General features: G+C 42.2%; 1 protein-coding gene across 6 annotated transcripts in view; it reads left to right on the top strand.

The window, feature by feature from the left end:
- Window positions 1-13,379: 13,379 nt before the first annotated feature.
- NSMAF (neutral sphingomyelinase activation associated factor) overlaps window positions 13,380-25,318 on the top strand; it is a 72,006-nt gene continuing 60,067 nt past the window's right edge. For 2 of the 6 annotated variants that reach the window (XM_027612051.2, XM_027612043.2), the window contains exon 1: window positions 13,382-15,130. In XM_027612051.2, the coding sequence (XP_027467852.1) occupies window positions 15,072-15,130 (59 nt within the window). In that variant the 5' untranslated portion in view covers window positions 13,382-15,071. Of the gene's footprint in view, window positions 15,131-25,318 lie in introns of all 6 variants that reach the window. The other 4 variants (XM_027612058.2, XR_003523120.2, XM_027612023.2 and 1 more) reach the window with 4 other exon arrangements.

The raw sequence follows: 25,318 nt of genomic DNA, 5'->3' as shown, positions 1-25,318 counted from the left end.
GTCTGGCCTCTGTGGTAACATGACTTAGAATTATCTGCAGCCAGCCTAGAGAAAGAGGGGACGAAGGAAGGATGCAAGACATGGCCAACTCATTCATTTAACAAATGTTGACTCTGAGCCCACGACGTGCTGGGCACTGTCCTGGGCACAGCAGTTAAAACATGGCCCCACAGGCCACAGACCACACACCACAGTGGGGAGGGGCCAGAGCGTCCCTGGAGCCACCACAGAGCTGGTTCCCCGCTGCCCCCCAGGAGAATCAGGTCACCCTAACTCACTCCTTTCCTCTCCGTGCATTGCAGGTAGCTCAGAAGTTTGCTGCAGTAGCAGTATTTTCCTGTCCTCAACAGAATCGTTACCTCCTTCCCCCCAACCTTGCACATCATCCTGTTTTTTATCTTATTTAGTGGTATCACCACCCATTCCAGAACATTCTGTAGAGATTTTGTCTCCTTTCTAGCTGGTTTCCATTTCCCCTGAGTTATCTTTATAAAATATAGGATTGGTCATTCTTTTGACTCTCTTTTCCAATCCAAAGCTGCATCGAGGCTCTCCACAGCCCATTGCTCAAAATCTAAACTCATCATCACTCTTGCATCGATGCCCACAAGCTCCTCTGGCCTCCTGCTCTGGACCTTTTCACTAGCTCCCTCTCCTTGAGCTCCAGAAATCCAATTTATTTTAAGGTCTAACCCCTTCTGGAACTAGTCGGAAGCAGGAAATGGCTGCTCCTTCTGGACCCCACAATCCTTTGTCCATACCTGTATTGTAGCACATCTAATGCTGGTTCTATTTAATCGTGTGCATGTCTATTTGCTCTGCTTGGTTATAAGTTCTTTAAAGATGAACCATCATTTTATTCTTATCTCTGTATTTCCAATATCTGGCTTTAGGGTTTAGAATAATGTGTGATGCAGAGTAAGTCAACTACAATGATTCTTGAGTTAGGTCCTTTGCGCTTATGGATACTCGAGGGGGGTTGGAATTGACAGAGGTCTGGGGTATATATGCCAACACTCTCTTGCACATGACTAAGCCTACTGCTCTTCAGGCAGCATGAAATTACAAATGCAGGTTTAAATTACAGGTTTAACGTAATAACACATGTATGGGCACTTGTTTACACTGGGGTTCTTTGGTTGCAAACCAAAAACTGGATGTTTAGGCTCTAGTTACCTTAAGCAAAAAAGAAGTTTTCTGGAAAGTTATTAGGAGTACTGAGAATCAATGGGCAGGCTGGAAGAGCAGGGTTTTTATGGGCAAGAACCCAGGTAGCTCCAGGGACTAGTGAACAAGAGCAGCAGGAATGAAGTGGCGGCAAGACCAGCTTTTCCTAGTTAGGGCCGTTAGAATAAATCAATACAGTCATCCTCAGTCTGTACTCTACTCAATTTAATTTTCACAGCAGGTGCATGAAGCTTAGGTTATGTGCCCAGCCATTAGCTTGGTGAGGAAAGAATATTTGACTAACAAAAAATGCCCCAATTAAACTCAACAAGAGATAAAATAATCCCTGGGGTGCCTGGGTGGCTCAGTCATTAAGTGTCTGCCTTTGCCTCAGGTCATGATCTCAGGGTCCTGGGATCAAGCCCCGCATTGGGCTCCCTGCTCAGCGGGGAGTCTGCTTCTCCCCCTTCCTCTGCCCCTGCTCTTGTTCCCTCTCTTGCTGTGTCTCTCTCTGTCAAATAAATAAATAAAATATTTTTAAAAAGAGAGATACAATAATCCCCCAAAGGAATTCTTTTTAAAGATTTTATTTATTTATTTGACGGAGAGAGAAAGCCCAAGTAGGGGGAGCAGCAAGCAGAGGGAGAGGGAGAATCAGGCTCCTCACTAAGTGGGGAGCCTGATGCGGGACTTGATCCCACTCTGGGACCATGACCTGAGCCAAAGGTGTCTACCTAACTGACTGAGCCACCCAGAAGCCCCACTCTAAAGGAAATGAATAGTGGTCTATGAGAAAGAGGCAGGGGGTGCCGGTTGCCAAAAAGCCACCACCGGTCTTATATGCTTGTGTCCTAAAATTAATTTTAGCTCAACACTGTAACAATTGTGACAATAGGATCATTATTAAACCATATTGTTTTTCATCTATAGCCTTTCACTAAGAAAATAGACCCTTAATCCAATTTTAAAACAGCTTTTGTATTTCTTCTAAACTACTAACTTATGAGACACCGGATGTGCCGTGATAGGATTTAAGTGAATAAGTAGTAAAATAAATGGCAACATCAGTAAGTTCTAGCCACCATCAGCCATCTGGATCCCCATCAAACCGTTATCGTTGTGGCAGAACTGTGTGTCACCATGGACTACTTGGACAGCCCTTCTAGGGCCAGTCCTAAGTTACAGCCCATTTAGCTCCTGCATGTAGCTAGTGGAGTCTGTGTGTTGAGGGAGTCATTGGCTCAATTAACTGGCATTAAAGTACGGCACCTCTAGAATCATAATCAGGGGAACATGATCATCTACTCCCGAAAATATCTGAAACATTTGCCCTGCTGGGTAGAGAGGGAAAATTAAATTACATGAAATAAACTCCCAGTTCTCCATATGTGAACTCTCCACATTACAGACTGCCGGTTCGGGAGCTGCAATTTGTGGCTATGGCCATGACCATGAGCCAGCTGGTCTCTCACATGCAGCTGAGAAATTATATGGATCAGAAATATGTTTTCTCGGTGCCTGGGTGGCTCAGTCGTTAAGCGTCTGCCTTTGGCTCAGATCGTGATCCCGGTGTCCTGGGATCGAGCCCCACATCGGGCTCCCTGCTCCACGGGGAAGCCTGCTTCTCCCTCTCCCACTCCCCCTGCTTGTGTTCCCTCTCTCACTCTCTCTCTCTCTGGCAAATAAATAAATAAAATCTTAAAAAAAAAAAGAAATATGTTTTCTCTGGTTATTTGCATTGACGGTATACTTGATAGAAACTACAGGAATAAAGAATGTTTCTTAAACTTGAGGTTTTATTTAAATGGACAGATTACTCTTCTTGTTTCAAATATCCCTCCAACCCTGTTAGAGATTCCAGTCTTTCTATAATCTATAATCCTGGTTATCACCAAGTTTCTTGGTAGCTATTTTCCCTTAAGTGATTCCCAAAGTCTTACCTTCTTATGTCAATTACCATTCATCCCCCCCTTTCTTTTTAATAAAGTGTCATTTTCTCTGATAGCAAAGAACCAAAATGTCTTTCATACTTTGCATGTTTATTACTTAAAAGATAAGAAAATCTCTTTTATATTACTGTAACTCGTTTATAATTCAGTTTATCATACCAACCAGAAATCTTAGCAGTCATGTGGGTAACTTGAACCATCCTTAGAGCTGAGATGATTTTAACCCTTCCTGAAATGACAAGGATGACAAACAAATAAGACATCTTTAGCTAACAATTTTTGCAATCTCTCTGTTAGGAGGTGCTAGATTCTAGAACTTCTTGACGGTTTGGTTATTTAGTAGTTTTCAAACTTTTTGGTCTACCAAGCCCATTATGCTTTTAAAAGTTATTGAGAACTTTTGTTTCTGTGGGTTACAGCTGTTGATGTCTACCATATTAGAAATTAATAGTGAGAAGTTTTAAAAATATCTTAAAATGACAATGGCAAACCCATTACCTGTGAATATAAATAATATATTCACAAAAAACATGTTTTTATTTTTTTTGTATTTATTTGAGAGAGAGAGAATTAGAGATAGAGAGCACGAGAGGGAAGAGGGTCAGAGGGAGAAGCAGACTCCCCGCTGAGCAGGGAGCCCGATGCGGGACTCGATCCCGGGACTCCAGGATCATGACCTGAGCCGAAGGCAGTCGCTTAACCAACTGAGCCACCCAGGCGCCCAAAAAACATGTTTTTAAAATAAAATTAATTAGAAGAATTGGTTTTGCTTTGTATTTTGGTTATTCCTTTAATGTCTGGCTTCATAGAGCAAGGTTGGATTCCCACAATCTGCTTGCGCATTTAATGCAGGTGATATGTTGTTTGGTTGAAGTGTATGAAGAAAATCTGATCTCACAGGGATGTGTAGTTAGAAAAGGGAAGACTAGAATGTTCTTCTTTGGTACTACTCAACAAGTGGCAACTTTTAAAAGAATGGTCGAATGGGAAAACCAAAACCAAAAATGAAACAAAGTAAGCTTTTCTTCCCCTTGTTACATGAAAATCCATCATTCACTCTCCCACTCTGAATGGATCTTTTACACTGATTGTGGAACTTCCAAATGAGAACAAATTTCATTATTACAATGTCAAAAAAGGTCACACTTGCTAATATCCTCGCAGATTTCATCAAGAATATTCTTTTGAATATTAAGACACTATCAAGCTTATGGTTTTATATGAAGATTTTTTTAAATTCTGATTTTTGCTTCAAAGATGTGTGTGTGTGTGTGTGTGTGTGTGTGTGTGTGTGTTTGCAAAGTACTTAAAAAGAAATTTTCTTGCTGACTGGAAAACTTACTCATGGGTCATGATTTCTGGGCTCCACATTGGGCTCCACAATAGGCATGAAGCCTACTTAAAAAAAAAAATCAGCAGAGGTGGCTGGGTGGCTCAGTCAGTTAAGCATCCAACTCTTAATTTTGGCTCAGGTCATGATCTCTGGGTCATGGGATCGAGCCCCATGTTGGGCTCCCTACTTAGCGGGGAGTCTGCTTGTCTCCTTCTCCCTCTGCCCCCTCCCCTGGCATTCTCTCTCTTTCTCTCTCTCTCATAAATAAATAAATATTTTAAAAATTGAGCTAATAAAGAAATAGATAGGAAAATAGATAAATATCCATAATCTCACTAACAAAGATAATGCTGTAAACATTTTAATGTGTATGATATATCTGTTTCTATTTTACCTTAACTAGTCATTAGACCTATCTAGAAAAAGAATAATCAAAGATAACTCATGCTCTAAGGCACCTGGGTGGCTCAATCAGTTAAGCAGCTGCCTTCGGCTCAGGTCATGATCCCAGGGTCCTGGGATTGAGCCCAATGCGGGCTCCCCTTTCAGCGGAAAACCTGCTTCTCCTTCTCCCTCTCCCCATCCCGCTGCTTGTGTTCTCTCTCTCACTGTCTCTCTCTCTCTTTCTGTCAAATAAATAAATAAAATCTTAAAAAAAATTCATGTTCTAAAGTTATTTTCCCCATTTCCGTATAAATTAAATACAATGCTTAGCCAGATTTTCTTTTTTTTTTTTTTTTCTTTCTGGAAAGCAGTTCCTTACTTTTTAAAAAAAGTCATGTTATTTTCGTATGGCTGCTACATCAAATTGTCATAAAGCTAGTGGTTTAAATCAGCACAATTTATTATCTTACTATTGTGTAGAGTCTCACTGAGCTAAAATCGAGGTGTCAGGAAATCGATGTTCCTTTCCAGAGATTCCGGGGGGGGAATCTGTCTCTTTACCTTTTCTGATTTATAAGGGCCTTCTACATCCCTTTGGCTTGTGGCCTCCCTCCTCTGTCTCCAAAGCCAACAAGGGTGGCTTGAGTCCTTCTCACACTGCTATCTAATTCTTTTTCCCACAGGCACATCTCTCCCTGCACATAACTAGGAAAGGACTTATGTGATTAGATTGGGATGGCCAGAATGTCCGGGATGATGTTGCCACTCTCAGGTTCCTTAACTTAATCACATCTTCAAAATCTCTCTTCCCGTGGAAGGTAAATATTCACAGATTTGAAGAATTAAGATGTGGACATCTTTGGGGAGCTATTATTTTGCCTTCCCCAATATTGGCAGCCTCTGAGGAGGTTTCATTATTTTCAAAAGCAATTTATATCATTTAAAAAGTAATATGTTATACGTGCATAGTCTTCACTGGATATCTGATTCATGAACCTGTGCTGAAGTAGACTTGTATATTTTGTTTTGTTCTATGATTATTTTAGGGCTTAAGTTCTAATTTCCACACTCTTTATGTATCTAGAGACAGATAAGACATCTTTCATCTTCCACCTGTTATTTGTCAATACCCTTTAAATAAATGATTGCATTAAATGTGGCAAACCACACAATCCTCAGTGATTAAAAAAAAAAAATCTGGTCTATTTTGTAATAAAAATCTCTTGAATGTCAAGGCCATGTGTAGAGTGATAGTTTGCATCTCTTTCAAAAGGACTACTGGGCCTGTTTTCAGTCAGCTTTTCAAGTCGGTTTTAAGCCCCAGTGAAGAAATTAAGAAATAAAGGTAGAGTGAAGCAGTTACTACATTTTGAACAATAGCACAAAGGGGGTCTGTACTTCACTGTATAGAGGAAAGGAACTGAAAGGATTGGAATAATGGAAAAGAGAAACTCCCTTGAAAGAATAAGCCATAAAGCGTGGACTCTTGAATTTGCCAGGATACAGACTACGTAGACACACAGCACACAAATCTAAACCACGTGAGCAAGATGAGATAGATTTGACAGCTAGGTTTGCAATACTACTGTAAGGGGCACTCTGAAACTTGAACAAGATAAGGACAGTAAGTAAGAGACAATAGGACATGACAAAGCAGGTAATAGACTAAAGGAGCTGAATCTCTCCTTCTCTCATCAACTTTCATTGAGGAGATACGCATCAACTTTGCAAATGCTTGGGTGTGTGAGTAAGTATGCTCATGCTCCCAGGACAGGCATCCCTCCTGGGCTTCTGAAGCTTGGGGAGACGCAGAAGTGAGCACTAGCCAGAAGTCAATGAGCCATGTGTTCTGGACAAAAGAATTTTTCCACCCATACCTCCCATTTCTCATCTCTTCACTTCTCTTATAATGAGAAGCCCAAACTTCTCAGACCATTTACTGACACAGGACAGACACTCTGAACCTGATTTCATCTCCCATTCCGTTTTTCTCCCCAAACTTTTTTTTTAAGATTTTATTTACTTATTTGACAGACAGAGACACAGCGAGAGAGGGAACACAAACGGGGGAGCGGGAGAGGGAGAAGCAGGCTTCCCGCGGAGCAGGGAGCCCGATGCGGGGCTCCATCCCAGGACCCTGAGATCATGACCTGAGCCAAAGGCAGGCGTTTAACGACTGAGCCACCCAGGCACCCCTTTCCCCAAACTCTTAATCCTTTGTGCTGTGTCGATCCTGAGTTCTTACACCCCAAGTACCTTTGGATCAAGAGATAAGTGTCTTTGTGCAGCTGAATAGTTCCTTAGGAAAAAATTACTAGGCATGAATTCAGTGGGTCTTGCCACCTATTTCAATTGCCCCCCCCCCGCCCCGGAGGAGCTAGCTCACTTGTGCTCATCTCTTCCCAACTCTGTATTCAGTGACGTCATGTTGGTAGCTTGAAATTGGCCATGACCAGAGTATTTATACCACGGCTATTGGCAAGCACTACAAATCAGTCTGTTTTCTCCCAGCTTGATAGTTACTAAACCTGTACTAGCACACACTTGAAACAGGTACTGAATTTTACTATCAGTAGTGTTTAAGAATGTACCCAATGCTCTTCTCACATGTACACAATGCTACCATTAAGAGCACTGATTATTTGCAAATTTGATATATGAAAATGGCATCTCAGTTTGGTTTACTTTTTATTTATTTTTTAAAAATTTTAAAGATTTTATTTATTTATCTGACACAGAGAGTGAGCAAGAAAGAGCACAAGCCAGAGGAGGGGCAGAGGGAGAGGGAGAGCTCCCCCTGCTCAACGGGGAGCCCGATGTGGGACTCAATCCCAGGACCCTGGGATCTTGATCTGAGCCGAAGGCACGTGCTTAACCAACTGGGCCACCCAGGCGCCCTTTTTCTAAATTTTTTAACAGATTTTATTTATTTATTTATTTATTTATTTATTTATTTATTTATTTATTTAGAGAGCATGAGCGAGAAGGGGGAGGGACAATGGGAGAGGGAGGGAGAGAATCTCAAGCAGACTCTGCACTGAGCTCGGAGGTGGACGCAGAGCTCCACCTCAGGACCCTGAGATCATGACCTGAGCCAAAATCCCAAGTCTATGCTTAACCAAATGAGCCACCCAGGTGGCCCTACTCTCTATTTATTAACAAACTTGACATATATATATATAATTTATATATCTGAAGGACATAACATGTATCTTAAAGTCACTGTTTCATTTGTCATTTGCTGCTTACCTTCTAATCTAATCCACACTAATCTCTAATGGGCAATGTGCCTGGTAAAAGAAAGTTGCTGGGTTTATAAAGTACTCATTCATGCAGGGAAGATACTCCGTGTGGATGACAGATTACAGGTGCCCTCTGACAAATGTATGTTACCCAAGGAGAAGAAAATTGATGCGATGGTGGGCATATGCATGTCTTGAGGCACACTGGGATTTTGCAACAGGCCATAGAAATCTGAATTTCAGAAACAATATTAACTGTGTGGGGAAAATCATTTAAAAGATTTTAAAATCTCGCTTATAAGAATTGCCTGGCAAAAATGTAAGGTCTTTATTGCTCCACTGACCTCAGCGCTAACTCAAAAGCCTGAATAGGCACGAAAGACAATGGAGGAGGTACGCACCCATATTGCCAAAGTGGAAAAATGCAAGTGCTTATGCGTAGTATCTACTGTGAGTGACAGAGCTAACATCTCATTCCTGCCCCACGATCCGGTCTTTCTCACATACTTTTCACTTGTTTTTCCTTCCGTACTTCACTTAGCCATGTGCTTTCGGGAAAAAACAATCCTACCTTTAGTTTTAGAGATGGCCATGGTCTACTTCCCATAGAACATTCCATTTTTCCAAAGTCTTTGATTCAGAGTAGTCATGTGGGTCTGATCAAGGTGAATCTCTGGATTCTTGCTAGGATGCTGGGCTTAGACAGGGTCTCTCACCCTGACAGAGAAAACCTATACCACCTCTCAGCCCCGTGGCAAGGGGGACCAAACTTACAATCAGCTAATGATGCTGAAGGCTGAACACAGATGTAGAGTAACTGTATCTTTGGTGAAAATGTTGAGCCACTGGCTCAATAAACCCTGAAGCCCACTATACCTCTGATTTCCAGGTACCTAAGCTGAAAACTCTCCTTGTTATTTAAGCAAGAAATGAAAAAGGAAATGGCCAGTAACTGTTCCTATCTAACTTTCAAAGCTGTCTATGTAGGTTCTGAGCTTGTACCAGGCTAGTTACACCATAGGAAAATTTAAACATTCAAATCAGATCGGGTCATTCCCCTGCTCTTAATTCCCCAGTGGCTTCTGTCATACATTGTAAATAGTGACAAGAACGATACTAGTGAATAGTCCAATGCCCTCTCTGGCTCCATGGTTCTGGCCCCAGCTGCCTTAGTGCCCCTCCCTTAGTGTGCTTGGCTATTTCAGCTCATGTCTCAGTGCTGCTGTGCTTATTGTCCCTTCTGTCTGAAATGCCTTTCCCGGGATTGTCACATCTATGTCTAAATTCATTCATTAACTAGCTCAAGCATCAGTCATCAGAAGGGGCTTCAGTGACCCCCTTACTGAAAGCAGAACCTACACCCTGCACACTCTAGCCCTTGCTCTGCTCTGTGTGTCTTCATGGCACTTTCCCCTGCCCGGATTTATATTATTTGCTTTTTAAACCTGTCCATCCCCGCAGAAGGTAAGCTCCCTAAGGGCAAGGACTTTATTTTATTTACAACTGTGTCTACAGCACCTGGAGCATTTCCTGGCACAGAGCAGTCAGTACATATTTATTATAGAAAAAAAAATAAAGAAGACAATAATAGTCTCAAAGAGTGATGTTCCTTAAGAAGAACTATCAAGGGGCGCCTGGGTGGCTCAGTCGATTAAGCGTCTGCCTTCGGCTCAGGTCATGATCCCAGAGTCCTGGGATCAAGCCCTGCATCGGGCTCCCTGCTCAGCAGGAAGCCTGCTTCATCCTCTCCCTCTGCCTGCCCCTCCACCTGTTTGTGTGCCCAGCATCTCTCTCTCTGCTGGATAAATAAATAAAATCTTTTAAAAAAAAAAAAAAAGAACTATCAAAGTATAGTCCTTGACTATTTTTTATTTTAGCAATGGGGGGCATACTGCTGGTTGGGTGACTCAAGAACCATTCCCCACCCCCTTCTGTCTGGCTGCTTTCCACTATCCTGCCTTCAAGATTTAAATACTTGTTTTCTTAGTCTCCATTGCTGCCCCAGGCTTGCCTATAGAACAGTTCTGGTCAATGAGATGTAAGTGCAAGTCTGGAGTGTGTTTCTGGGAGTGCGTTTGGTCGCCTAGTAAAAGGGACAAACAAGACTGACCCTATCTTTCCTCCTTATTTCTGTTCAGAAGCCAGGTATGATCATGGTGATCAAGCAGTGATCTGTGGACCATACGGCTATAAACCCAAGAGAAAAGTCATATCATACCACCGAGCTGTTCAAACAAAGCCAATAGTGAGAAAAAGAACTTCAACTGTGGACTGAGTTTTCTATTACTTGCAGTGCAACAAATCATAACAGACACAGTGGTGACAAAAATATTTATTGAGCAACCACTAAGTGCAAGATACTGTGATGAGTGGTAATGTGGAGGCTGCTGTTCCTGTTTCCAAGGAGTTTCCAACCTAAATGGAGAGAGAGACCCTAATAATATAGACTGGGATCACTCTTAAAATCCCCATCTGACCATGAACTTTGTAAAGTCACTATCCAGTGCCCACTACGATGTCTGACATATACTGGTGTGAAATAAACATGTACTGAGTGAATGGATGTGAGACAAATTCCACCTGGGTACATCAGAGAAGGCCTCAAAGTCTTGAGTGGCAATTTAAGTAGGTAGGATTTCGACAGGGAGAAATGTTGGGTGAAAGGCAAACGGCATTTCAGGTGGAGAACAGGAAGCTTCAAGGCATAATGGTAGCAAAACATAACATACATAAAAGAATGATGATTGGCCATTTTGTCTAGGTAAAAAAAAAAAAAATGTATGCTACCATTTCTAACTTAAGAAGGGGGTGATAATTAATTGCCTTCATAATTTTTTTAAAAATTGCCTTCATAATTTTTTTTAAAATCACTCAAGCAGACATTCTTCAGAAATATGCATTAGTGAAAGATACTTATTTTACAGATAAGGACAAGATTTTTGTTTATGCTGATGATGGATTCTTTGCAAATGGGAGGTACATAAATGTAAATATCTTTATCTGCAACCAAACACAATTTAAAATAATAACTGGTGAGTACAAAGCTCTTTGAAGTTTTTAGAGCCTGTACAATAAAAAAAAATTTTACCAAGAGTTCAAAAATGTGTCTTGTGATTGCAAAATAGCTCTGAATGGAAACTGTTTCAAAGGAATAAAGCTCTGAGGTTTATGAGGATGATAATGGGGGAAGTATGGATAAAGAGAAAGGTCTCTCCCAGAGCTTCACCATATTTCCCGGGATGCGCAATCACCCTCATTTGAGGTAGGCAATATCACCTCAAATGATAGTTGTAAGCAACTGAAGATCAAGATAAGTTGGGCTTAGGGCTTTACTTGGTCTTATCGGACATCTAATGTTCCATCCCAAACTTCCATTTCCTGAGGGACATACATTTCAAAGTAATCTTTCACTCATCCTCCACTGAAGTCTTTTACTTTGCTGCATGTCCTGAAATCTTCCCTCATGTGTTCCATGGTAGTATTCACATGGAAGTTTGCTACTCAATTTAATTCACACACACCTAGATCTAAGACTTTGTCCCAGTTCCTACTGCCCTTACCCCACGCCATCATGGTACTGGTTAGAATGACCTGTACAGTGAGTGCAGAGAATCAATGTTATGAAGTTAGGCAGAAGAGAAACCAACCAAGGATACTGAGAAAAAGTAAGAACCGAGGTAAGAGATAAGCAAGGAAACCATGGCATCTTGGAAGTCATGGAGGGAAGTGCTCCCACAAGGAGCTAATGTTGAATACATTAGCTCAAGTATGCCGGGTTCTGCTGAGAGTTCAGGGGAGTCAAAAGTAGAAAAGTGATCAGTGGATGCGGTGACTTGACATCACTTCAGTCAAGGGATGGAAACAGAAGCCCAGTTGGGCTAGATGGAAGAGAATCAATCCAAGGAGAGAAAATGCAGACAGCACGTAGGGACAGATGTCTCAAAAAGTTTTGCTAAGAATGGGGGAGCTGGAGGGAATTAAAGGAACATTTTTTGAAAACTATATATTTGGATGGGATGATTCAAAAGTGAGGGAGAAATAGACAAAGCAAGAGAGAGAGGAAGAAGAGACAAAGCATAATTACAAAGACTAAATCGCTGAGAGGGGAGAAGGTGGCCTTTTGTAGGAGCAAATACACCTCAGAATAGCAGTAATGAAGGCAAGGGGGCAGATGCTAGTAGGCTGGGTGATTTGGGTGGAAGGGGTGCTGAGGAAATTCCCACCCGGGGTTCCATCTTAATTCTCCACAAACACAAACCCTGTGACAGCAGAAGCATCTCTCTTCTGAGCTATTGTTCAAGAGAATCCCTTTGAGCCAGTTTCTTCCCCTCCTCTTGCCAAAGATAAAACCAGGGAAGTGAAAAATTACAAAGGGTTAATCAGTATAAATGCTGTATCTGTACCTGTATCTGGTAGCTGGCAATTATCTTCGGGGACTGGGAGACAGAAGCCAATCCTTCCTGATGACTACATTTCAAAGGAATGGCTTTCAAGTCCTCAAGAAAGGCACTCCCGAGTTGTAGGAGGTACACATATGTCTACCTCAAAGGCACAGAGAAAGAATTTACAAATTGTAAGCCCTTTTTAGTAAATGCTCTAAGAAACTGCAGTCAGGGGCGTATGTTGTGTGTTGGCTAGAACAAACAGTAAATCCTGTTGGCAGCCTTGAGCTTTCTCAGACAGGGACTTTAAAGGAGGCGAGGGTCATCCCAGGTATGAGGCCTTGAGCTGTTAGAAACTATGGTAGTGTTGGTTTAAGTCTTTTAATGTTGGGGAGAATGTGGACAAAATCATTTGTGCCGGGAGTCTGTAGTTTTTATAGGACACGGTTGAGGACTAGCTGAGAAGGTTCAAAGAGGCCTGGCTCAAGTTTGGTCAAGGAGAAATTGTCACTCTCCACCTACCAGAATCACATTACCCTTTAATGTTTAAAAGGAGAAAAGCTGGGGCACCTGGGTGGCTCAGTCGGTGAAGCGTCTCCCTCCGGCTCAGGCCATGATCCCAGGGTCCTGGGATGAGCCTGGCATCTGGCTCCCTGCTCAGCGGGGAGCCTACTTCTCCCTCAGCCCCTCCCCCGGCTTATGCTCTCTCTGTCTCTCTCAGATAAATAAATAAAATCTTTAAAAAAATAAAAAATAAAATAAATAAATAAATAAAAGGAGAAAACTTGCAGGCTGTTTTCTTACCTTATTCCAGCCAAAGTGATCTCTCTCTTCAGATTTGATATCTACTATAGTACTTCTCATAGAGAAAGCTATCATGTTGTGCCTCTTTGCAAATTTATTATCCTATTTCATCGTGTATCTGTTCATGTATTTGTCTCGATTCCTCGATTAACCACAATTTCCTATGGGTGCACTGGGCTAATGTCTCCGACATGTTTTTACGGTTATGGGTTCTGCGCAGCACCTGGTCACATGGAAGGGACTTAATCCAACTTACAGGGTATCCATGCACCTTCACTCATTCCAAAATGCTTGTTGTAATGGGTGCCCACTTTATGCATATCATTTTTCCAATGCTATTGGGATCAAGCTCAATAAGATCCAGCCCTGGCTTTTAGTCTTGGCTCTCCATCTTCCCTTCAGAGTTCTGCCACATCCTAGCGAGCTGATACACACATTTACTTGAAGCTTTTAAAATCGAATTCTGTAGAACCTGATCTGTAAGACAATATTAGATATGTGTCAGCATATATACAATTTAGAAGTTTGTTATACAAGAATCCCTTTACAACTACAGGCTCAGACTCAGGATATATGAAGGAGTCATAACCTCAGCGAGATACCACTCACACCCACAAGGATAGCTATAATCGAGAAATCGGATAATAACAAGTGTTGACAAGGATGTGAAGAAATTGGAACCCTTATACACTGCTGGTGGAAATGTAAAATGGTGCAGCCATTTTGGGAAACAGTTTGGCAGTTTCGCAAACATTTAAACACAGAGTTACCCCATGATCCAGCAATTCCACTCCTAGGTATGTAGTCAGTAGACATGAAAACATCTGTCCATGCAAAAACCTGTACAACAATTTTCCTTGCAGCATCATTCATAACAGCCAAATGATGAATGAATTAACAAAATGTGGTATATCCACACACTAGAATACTCTCCAGCAATAAAAAAGAATGAAGTACAGATGCATGAATGAACCTGAAAAACATTTATGCTAAATGAAAGAAGCCAGACATAAAAGGCTACATAATGTATGATTGCATTTGTATGAAATGTCAGGAAGAGCCAAATTCATAGGCACAGAAAAGTTGATCAGTTGCTTGCTAGGGTTGGGCTTAGGACGCGTGGGGGTGATAACTGAAGAGTACTGGGGGAGCGAATAACTAAAGGATATAGTGTGCCTATCTGTGACCATACCAAAAACCACTGAATGGTACATTCTAATGGGTGACTTGCTTGGCATGTGAGTTCTAACTCAATAAAAGCTGTTAGAAAAAGAGAAAAAAGTCATGCGACCGAGTATTTCAGCTACCAAGAGATCGAGAGTCCCAAACATTGTCATTTCGAGTCCCCGTGGCCAGCAGAGCGGGGTAGTTCACGGGCAAGCATCCATTCCCTTGCGTGCAACATTAAAAACGCAGCGGTGCAGCGGGCGGCGAAGCGGGGAACGTTCGGCGTGTAGAGACAGACCGCAGGTTGGCCCCGGTCCTTCCCGGGTCCCCGGGGGCCGGAATGTCGGGCGCCTCGGGTCAGCGCGCGCCCCTCCTCCGGCCTGAGTCACGGCGCCGCCGGAGTCCCCACGCGATCATGCTCCGCTGAGCGCGGCCCGGACGCCGGGGGCCCTGGGGCGCAGCGTCGGGCGGTCGGGCTGTGGGGCTCCCAGCGCCGCCACTGCTCGCGAAGCCAGGCCCCGGGCGTGCTCCTCGCAGGCCGGCTCGCCGGGCCCGCCTCCCAGCCGCGTCCCTGACCCCTCGCGGACGACACAGCGGCGCCCGAGCCGTGCGTCCCCGCGCGCCCGCGCCCTGCCCTCCCTCCATGGCGTTTATCCGGAAGAAGCGGCGGGAGCAGCAGCTGCAGCTCTACTCCAAGGAGAGGTGAGCGCCTGCCCCGGCCCCGCGGGCGGCGGCGGGGAGGGCGGGAGCGGGGGGGTCGGAGGCCGGGGACCTGCTCGGGGGGCGGGAGCGGGGTTGCCGGCGGGGTTCCGAGAGCCAGGTCCCGGTGTGGGGGGCCCCGGCACAAAGGCCGAGGCCCGGGGCGTGCTGGGCGCTCGGCCGGGGGTCGCGGCCAGAGCCCGGGAACCGGGTCGGGGTCGGGGCCGGGTCCTGGTCCCGGTCCCACGGCGAGCCGAGCGCAGCGCAGGCGGAGCTACGCTGGTCCCGGCGGCTGCGGCCCGGCTCACCCGGAAGAGGCCGCGCGGGTCCCGGCGGGGACTCCCTCGCGGGCGTCCGACCCCGAGCGCTAGCCCCGGCGTTCTCTGGAGGGGTGCGGCTGGGGGGGGGGGGTGCGGCTGGGGGGGGGGTGCGCGGGCCGGCGGCCTCCCTTGGTCCCCCGGTCGCCGGCGCGGGGTCCGGGCACTGCGTGGGGAGCCGCAGGGTTGTTCCGCCCAGGCAGCACCGTACGGGCGCCGACCACCCCGCCTGCACCGGGGCAGACGCGGATGCCTCGCTTCACTGCGCCCTTTGCTACCGACGTCTTCAGACGGAAGGCTCAGGCCTGCCCAGCGCCCTGCCCGGCTGGGCCGCGAGGTGGGCCGCAAGAATGGCCTTACTTCTGAGAAAAGCCACGCGCCACCCCACAAACGTGTTCTACAAGCAATGGGCTTCATTCTATAGAAGTGTATTTGAAGGCTTTGCATTCGACCGCTCGGTGAGGCACAGCAGTCACTATCCCCAGATCCCAGGAAAGATTTGGGGGTCCCACGACAAGCAGAAGCTCAAATGATCTCAGAGCAGCCCCGTTTTAGTTTCTGATTCTCAGCCTCCAAAGGAAGTCGTTTGTTAAAAAAAAAAACAAAAACAGAAAATAACTCACTTCTGCTCTAAGTGTATTTTGGTGAACGAAATAACTTGCTGATTTTCGGGTCTGTGGTCCCAGGTGCCAAAAGGAACTGGGAATGAGTCATTTTACAGTTATTTTGATTGTGAGAACAAGTTAGCCAGGAGTGCTGTTAGTCTGTCACTCTGTTGTGTGATTGATGGTGTAGGGAAGGAAAAAAATCTTCTTTACCCTTGAAGGTCTTCCAACTGGACTAAATGAAAGTTACATAAAATGGATTAACAGGAGAAAAAAAAATAGATTAACAGGAGGAGAAAACCAAAGTTTTATTACCTGTAAGCAGAGGTCTGATATTAAAATAGAGACCTAAAGAAATGACCAAGGCAGGTAGTTTTTATACATTTTAGACAAAGAGACCATACCTTTGTGAGGAATTGACAGAATAAAGAAAACAGGTGTTTGGGAGCTTTAATTAGAAGGGGATTCTAAGCAGAATTTAGTTTGAGGTAGTAGAATAGAAAAAAACAAGGTTTGTTTCTACAGCTCTCTTGGCTTCTAAGTCCCTATCTCTGGTGATAAAGATGTCTTTTTACTTCTTAGTACAGGGAGGATATTTCTCTTATGGGAGATCTGTTTCCTGCTTTCAGGAGGACAGAGGAGGGTCTGAGTGACCTTGGACTGGCTATTTCTTAAGTAACTTTTATTTAAAATAGTATGCCAAAGGGGCACATTTTGGGACAGCCTGCCCTTGGCCCCTACAGTAGACACCAACAAAGCAGATTATACATGGAAAAAAAGGTGTGAACTTTAAGGTTTGTGTGCTCTTGCAGCATCCACATTTATTTTATAGGTATTAACTTGACTCATTTCGTCCATACATTCATATCCTTTTCTAATCTCTAATGTTGGCCTGGCCAGGATATCCATAGTTTAAAATTTCATTCTCCGCTGTCGAGAAGAAGATAAGATGTATCAAAAAAGTGTATCTTAGATATGGCTTCTGAGAACGTTTTGGTTTTGTGATTAGGTTTTATCCAGAGAAAGACTTACCTTTTAATAATAAATAGTAACTGGACCCTGATAAAGTAACTCACACTTGTAGAGGCTCTTCTGACTTCATTTATAATGTTTGTTTCATGTGGAAGGAACTTGAGTAGAGTTTCTTTGTTCTGTACCAACAACATTAAGAATTGGGGGTATTCTGTATTAAGTAGATGGATGTGCAAATTTGCATTGTAAGAACTTAGAAACGCTTGAATTGCCATCATGTTGGGTGATCAAAGAGTCATTTGTAACAATTCTGTGGCGTCTCAGATAGAGAGGAAAACCTGTTTTCTCCTTAGATCTGCTGTTAATTCCATAGCTGTAATTTTTGTTTAATTTGGTTAGTTTATACAGCTCTGCAATGTCATGCAAATCTTAAAGTCTGCACTTGGGTTTCAGTGTATAATTTGCTTTGTTGGTATCTATTGATCAGACAATGTGACAGGCTAGCAGCACCGAGATAACTATAGCTCTCACAACCAAAACATTTATTCATCCATCAGGAGGCAGCCGCTAATCCTGAGCATCAGTAATCTGAAGACGTTGATGCCACCTATCTTCGATATATTTGAATCCTCCTTGCTGACTGCTCCAATTTTTTAATGCTTGGCTCCCTGGCTTTGCAACCTTGGGCTGATAAGCAGACTTCGACCCAGAAGGTGTCAATAGAGTACTAGTTGGATGAAAGGAATCTGTCTCACAATTAGGTGTGGGCTAGAACCAAGCAGTCCCTATAAATCTTAGAATGCACTCTGAAAGACAAGAATGTTTTAAACCAACTTTATTTCTGCACAGATTTTTCCTGGCTCATCCCTTTGTGGCAATAAACACCAATTAGCACAATGACTGATATAGGTCATTGGCTCAGGTGTACCCAAGAAAACTGTTACTTTCCTTGGGACTGCTTCAGAGGTGACCCAACGAAAGGCCTCACTTCTTCAGAGTTGTGAGTTCATTGGCCCGCTGTCGTGCTGCTTTCGACATTTTAGATTTCTACGACTACCAAATAATGATCCCAGGAAAGGAGAAGCCTGAAGTTAGCTTTTATTTCTGTTAGTGTTAAACTGATGGTACTGCATTTAGAGTAAGTGATATTTCTATACAGGTAGAAGCAGAGAGACGGGTTGGGAATTTCTTGGATTGGTGGCTTAGACCAAAATGAGGGCAGAAGAAATGAAGAAAATTGGATGGGTGTTTGATGTTTTTAGTAGAATGGACAGGTCTTGGTATGATGGATTTCATATAGAAGGTAACAGAGGAAGAATCCCAGCTAGACTTGTCAGGTAAAATACAGGATGCCCAGTTAAATTTGAATTTCAGATGACTAGTGAAACATCTTTTAGTCTAAGTTAAAGTCCCATGCAACATTTGGTACATACTTATATTAAAATTTTTTGTAACTTACCTGAAATTCATATTTAACTAGGCATCCTGTATTTTTATTTGCTCAACATGGCAGTCCTCTCGGGTTTCTGGCTTGAACACCTGTATGGTGGTGCCACTTACTAATAATGTTTATAAAGAAATGCTTTGGTCATTTTCAGTATTAGAAAACAAAGAGATACTTGGTCATTAAAGTTAAGTACACTAGTATCCTGGTTAAGATATAGATGCCAGAAACGATATTGATTTTACTGGTTCTTAAAAATTATGTACTGTGTTGGGGCGCCTGGGTGGCTCAGTTGGTTAAACCGCTGCCTTCAGCTCAGGTCATGATCCCAGGGTCCTGGGATCGAGCCCCACATCGGGCTCCCTGCTCAGCGGGAAGCCTTCTTCTCCCTCTGCCTGCTGCTCCCCCTGCTTGGGTTCTCTCCCTCTCCCTCTCTCTCTCTCTCTCTCTCTCTCTCTCTCTCTCTCTCTCTCTCTCCCCCCCCCCTCCCCCTCTCCCTCTCTCCCTCTCCCTCCCTCTTGCTATCTCTCTCTCTCTGTGTCAAATAAATAAATAAAATCTTTAAAAAAAAATAAAAAATAAAAAAATAAAAATTATGTACTGTGTAGGTGTTAATGAAGATAAATGGAAAAAATTTTAAAAGACGATTCACATATCTTTCTTTGGAGTTGTTGGAAATAACAAATGTGTACAGTGGGTTAGCAGATAAGGATATTTTACAGAGGCTGCTATTTAAGATATTTATATTTTAAGATTTAGGAGTAGGCTAATTGTTAAATATTTTTTATCTTCACATCTAGCAGTGGTGTCATGGAAGAATAGCTATTTTTTTCTTGGGTGATGAGAAATTTAGATAGTTGAGGCATGCTCCTACTTGGGGAAGAATCAAATTTATCTCTCTGTAATGTTGTACAACAAATTACTTCGGTGTAGCTTGTAAGCTGTCATCCCAGGGTAAAACATTAGTAATCATGAATTCTGTATTGAGCACACATATTTCCTTAACAGTTTTATAGGCACTTCTTAGAATTCAACTTTGCTTTCAAACATTCCATGTGTATGTGATTCTCTTGGTTATGCTGGTATTAAATTTCTTGGCTGATACTAAATATCTTTTGCTTAATAAGTTATTTTATCAATTGATTATTATACTAAAAGTACTGGCTGATGGGGAAAAGTACTTTGCTGTACTCCTGTTTATTCTTTTATTTCTGAGACTGACCATCCTATTCTTGTAGTATCTCATTGGGATATGCCAGGTGTTGAAAATGGAAATAAACTGCAGAACCACAGTTAGTCAGGAATGCTGAAGGGTTGAAGGAAATCTACCTAACTGTGACTCAGAAATAGGGTTTATTTTTCTCACATAAAAAGAAAAACAAAACAAAAAATAGTAGGAAGAGAAATAAATGTTGCAGATATTTTGATTAACTTAGAATTTACATTGTTTTACCCGAACTGCATTACTGGTCCTTCACCTTATGCCCGTATTGCTGTCTGAAATTACCTTCTTCCAAAATGGCTGCCATTTAAGAAGACACAAGAAAATAACCATAAATTCTGAGTGGGTTTGCTCTGTGATTTTTATTAAAAAATTGTTTTTAATGTGATATAAAGTGGGTATGGCCATTTAATGAATTCATTGCTTGTTTTTTTTTTCTAAATACCATTGCAATTTCATCTTTTACTTATCAGACATGTGCACTTGTGACTTAACATTTAAAATTCAAAGATTTTGAAAATTATCTCTTTGTTTTTTTATTTTATTAAGTAGGCTCCACAGGCTCCACACCCAGCATGGGGCTTGAACCCGATCGGGACCCTGAGATCAAGATCGAGCTGAGATCAAGAGTCAGATGCTTAACCAACTGAGCCACTCAGGCGCCCCTGTTTTTTAATTTTTAATTTGTGTTTAGTGAATAAGTTCTGTATACTACTAATTCTTTGAAATTATTATGACTTAGATTGTAGTCATTTTTCACAAATTGATGTGAGGTTGAAAATAGATGTATATTAATGTTGGTATAATATCTATATATCTGTTACATTAAGCTTGTTAGTTGGGTTTAGATCTTTCATTTTTCTTAATGAATTTTTTTCTGATTTACTTATCAATTACTGGGAGATGCTTCATGATGCAAACTTTGACTTATATTTCTATCAAGTTTTGCTATACATATTTCAGGGGATGTTGGTAAGTCTTTGTAAGTTTAAAATTGCTATCTTCTTAGAAAATTGAATCTTTTATCAATATATAATGACCTCTTCTAAGAATGATTTTTTTTCTGTTTTGTCTGATATTAATATATCAGTTTTCTTTGGGGTATTTGCATTATATGGAATTTTTCATTTTTTTACTTCTCAACTTTTCTGTGTCCTTGGGTTTTAGGCATATTTCTTATTAATAGATTAATAGTTGGATATTTTAATAATTCATTTTCCAATAAGTTTTGTCTTGACAGGTTAATTTAGCCCATTTACATTTATTATATTATAGGTATATTTGGGTTTATTTTGATTTTTTTATTTTGTTCTTTAATTTTGTCTTATTTTTTCCTTCTTTTGTATTAATTAAGACCCCCTTACACTCTTTCATTTTTCCTGAAGAGTATGGTACTTGTTATATTTTCTGTTTCTGTTTTTCTAGAGCTTGCCTTGAAATTTTGACATTTATGTTTAGCTTAAGATCTGAAACTAATCATCCTCTTAACCCTTCTCCCTAACAATATAGGGACTTTGGAGTACTTCTGCTGTCCCATCTGAAATTATAGTCTCTATTGTCTAGTATTTTCTATCTAGATTTTAAAACCTACAAATTAGACATTACAATTGTCTGGTTAATGTTTATGTTTATATAGTTTTACATGCATATTTACCATTGTCTTGGTTCAGCATTCCTTCTTGCCTATCATATCTTCTCTATGGAATTGTTTTCTCTTTCCTGAAGAATATCATTTAGAAGTTCCCCTCATGGTAATAAACTGTTTTTGTCTGAACATGTGCTTATGTTCTTGTTTTGGAGATCAGCTTTGCTAGATGTATACTTTTGGCCCTTGAACAACACGGGGGTTAGTGGCACCAACCCCCTGCACAGTCAAAAATCTGTGTATAACTTTTAACTCCCCCAAAACTTAACTACTAGTAACCTGCTGTTTACTGGAAGCCTTCCAATAACAGTCAATTAACGTATGTTTTGTTGCTATATGTATTATATACTGTATTCTTAAAGTAAGCTAGAGAAAAGAAAATGTTATTAAGAAAATCATAAGGAAGACAAAATACATTTGTAGTACTGTAGTGTATTTATTGAAAAAAGAATCCACGTATAAGTGGATCAGCACAGTTCAAACCCATGTTGTTCAAGGGTCAACTGTAATTTTCCCAGCATTTTGAAGATCGTGCAAATGAAGGCAGATAGCCGGGGAATATGCACCCAACTTGCTGGAGCAGTTTTTGGTGGGAGGCAATCCAACTCCAAACTCAGAGAAAAGGTCAATAACAGGTGTACTATGCCCCCATGATGCAGCTCTTAGCTACCTGACAGGGTCAGGCTTCAGACTCCAGGAAAAACGTGGATCCCATGGAGTGACCAGGAGCCAGGATGCAGTAGAGCTATGCTGTGATGGAACCTTGGCTAACCATGTGCAGCTCAGCATTTGTGGCTGTGTGTTGGCCTTGCCCCTTCTCTGGCCTGATTGGGGCTGTTAAGCCTTGCACTTGAGTCTGTATGATGTGGTTGGATAGGGGCAGAACTTGTTTTATCTGTGTTTGTGGTTAGGGAACCACCAGCACTTTCTCTGGCATAATTAAGACACTGGGGTCCAAGCCTTACATTTGACTGGGACTGTTTGCCTTTGACCCAGGAGCATAGCAAGTTTCTGTGGAGCTTTGCAGGAGGCCACTTTCTATCCTGGGGGAGACCAGCCTGCAACAAACCCCTATCATTTAAGTCTAAGTGTTCTTCGTAAGGATTGTCTTTTCTCTGGCTCCTTTTAAGATCTCCTCTTTGTAGTGCTTTGCTTTTTGTCTATGTAGAAATTTCTTTTTATTCACCTGTCCTGATTGGTATTCCTAAAGCTGAAACAGTTTTAGAAAATTTGGAGCCAAGCCTTCAGCTCTTAGAATATTACTTTCATGTCTCATGAAGACTCTTTAACATTTATCTGTATTTTTCTGTGCTGCATTCTGCATTATTTAAATCCATCTTAAAATTTACACATTTTTTTCTCTAGTTTCCGAATTTGCTGTCTATATCATTTGTGTGCTTTAATTTCAATTATATTTAAATTTCTAGTTCTATTCGGGTCATTTATAACTTCCTGATCAGTTTTGATAAAAGTCTCTTTCTTTGTTATACTTTTGATGTCCTTCTATTTCTTTAAATTCTATTGGAGTGATCAGATACAGAAAATAAATTATCTGTAGCTTTTACAGGTCCGATTGAGAAGTTTGTTGCTTATACTGACCCTCATCCGGTAATTTTGTTCCTCATTTGTTTTAGGATTTTGTATTGTGGCTTCTTGTTCTTTGGAAGCTTATCCTTGGGAATTATTGCAGGCCTGGGCTTCAGGTGGATTTTTCCAGAAAGTGTTTGCATTCATTTCTGCCTGGGGTGCTAGGAGAGACCACCCTGGTTAGTCTTGAGTTTTATTGGGCTAAATAAGTAGTGTGAGTTCTAGCCCCAAATGTGTGTCAAGGCAGGCTGGTGGTTTCATATTCTCAAGGGAGACTGACTTTGCCCCCAGCCCTGAGCCCAGGTCCTACCATCTCCCTCTAGGGAAGCGGGGTAGGTGGTTTTATTTCCATCCTCCAAGGGTGTTAACTTTAGGGATTCTAGCTTTTTCTGCCCCTACCCCCCCACCCACCCCCATTCTCTCAGGGCTCATGGCCCTATGAATGCAGGCTCTCTAGTACTCAGAGTTGGACAAAGCCTCCAGGGGAAAAGACTGCCCCAGTACCTGCTAACTTCTCTCTTCTGTGGCTTTCCCTCACTTTCCCATCACCTCAGCCAAGCATTTGAAAAAAAGACTGTAGTAATTTAGCCATTTTAGAGGCTCTGTGTATGTAGTGAGATTGTTGTTCTGGACATGTAATCTGCCAATAATGTCTGAAATGGGATTCCTGCAGATTTGTGTAAGCCTGGGTTTATTTAGTAAATCTATAAACCCACTGGTTAAGAAGAGACTTTCGAGGTAATCTAATTTGTCTCCCTCCCCTCGATTTTATAGTTGAGGCCTAAATAGATAAACTGATAGGACTAAAAATCTAACAGCCAAGTCACAGCTGAGCTAAGGCTAGAACAAATGTTATCTGATCCAAGGCCATCCCTTGTGCCACCATAACGTGCTGCTTCTGTTTTAAATATGAGGCCAATGCTTATTTTTATGGTATCTCAGAAATTTAGAATGATTGAGGAATGATGGAAGAAGCCTGGTTTACGTGAATATGAGTTAGCACCTTATTATTCTCAGTGTAATCCATGGGCCGGCAGCCTCAGCGTTGCCTTGGAGCTTGTTAGAAAATGCACAATCTAGGGACACCTGGGTGGCTCAGTCTGTTAAGTGGCTGCCTTCGGCTCAGGTCATGATCCTGGGGTCCTGGGATTGAGTCCCGCATCGGGCTCCTTGCTCAGAGGGAACCTGCTTCTCCTTCTGCCTTCCGCGCCCCCAGCTTGTGCTCTGTCTCTCTGACAAAAAAAAAAAAAAAAACAACACAATCTCAGGCTGCACCCCAGATGTGCTGCATCAGAATCTGCATTTTAGTGCAATCCCCACATGATCATACACACACACATTCATGTTTGAGAAGCACTTTCTAGATAACATTAATTAAGCATTCCTCTTTTTTTGTTTTTTTGGTTTTTTTGGTTCCTTTGAACTATGCTTCTCTGTTTATCTTCTCCATAGTTTAGAGAAGGCTCATGGAGCATCCTCCCTCGGGCTATGACCCTTGATGAGGAAATTGAAAGATTTTGAAAGCATACATGATATTTTTGCCATTTGTTCTCAGATATAATTAAGACTTGAAAGTAGAGATGACTGGCCTTATGGATGGTGTCAATGAAAGGCATTCCGATATCTGAACCATTTTGTTCAGGAAGTAACTGCATCTCAGATAATCAGAGGAGAATGTAATTTCCTAGAGTCTGGCCAAATGGTAGAGTTTTAAACTTAGCCCCAAAGGAGAGGATCACAAGGCCAGATGAAATGGTGATGTTGATTACACTGGAGGACAGCAGGTAGGTGATGAAATGCTACTCCAGGGGAAGAGGAGGGCAGTAATTTACCTGAGAAAACCATCAGTTCCGGACCTAGAAATAACATTTAGTCACTCAGATGTCTATGCAAATGTGTAGAACATGAATAGTATGAGTTAAATTTTATTACAGAAGATGAGTGTCTTAGGTGTTCCTGAAGCTTGTTAGGATGGGGACTCAAGATTGGAATCTAGTGGCGCCTGGGTGGCTCATTTGGTTAAGCTTTTGGCTCAGGTCATGATCCCGGGATCCTGGGATCGAGCCCCACATCAGGCTCCCTGCTCAGTGCGGAGTCTGCTTCTGTCTCTGCCTTTCCCCCCGTGCTCATGCACACACTCGCTCGCTCTCTTTCTCCCTCAAAGATAAATAAATAAAATCTTTAAAAAAAAAGATTGGAATCTAGTGCTGGAAAGCTACAGACATGCTCAAAAGGAATGGCTTGAAAGGAGGTGAGGCAGTGGGCCCTAAATGTCAAGGAGTACAGCTGCGGGGAAATCGCAAATGGAGGGGGAGAAACCAAGGGAACTTATTGGAAAGAGGAACGGAGATAATTGCGTTCCTTTGTTACAGGCCACCTAACTGGGTAGAAAAAATGGC

The sequence above is a fragment of the Zalophus californianus genome, chromosome 4 (genome assembly GCF_009762305.2).
Source record: "Zalophus californianus isolate mZalCal1 chromosome 4, mZalCal1.pri.v2, whole genome shotgun sequence".
Classification (NCBI taxonomy): Eukaryota; Metazoa; Chordata; class Mammalia; order Carnivora; family Otariidae; genus Zalophus; species Zalophus californianus.
Note: the sequence above shows the minus strand (reverse complement) of the source record. Positions and strands in the feature narration are given on the sequence as shown.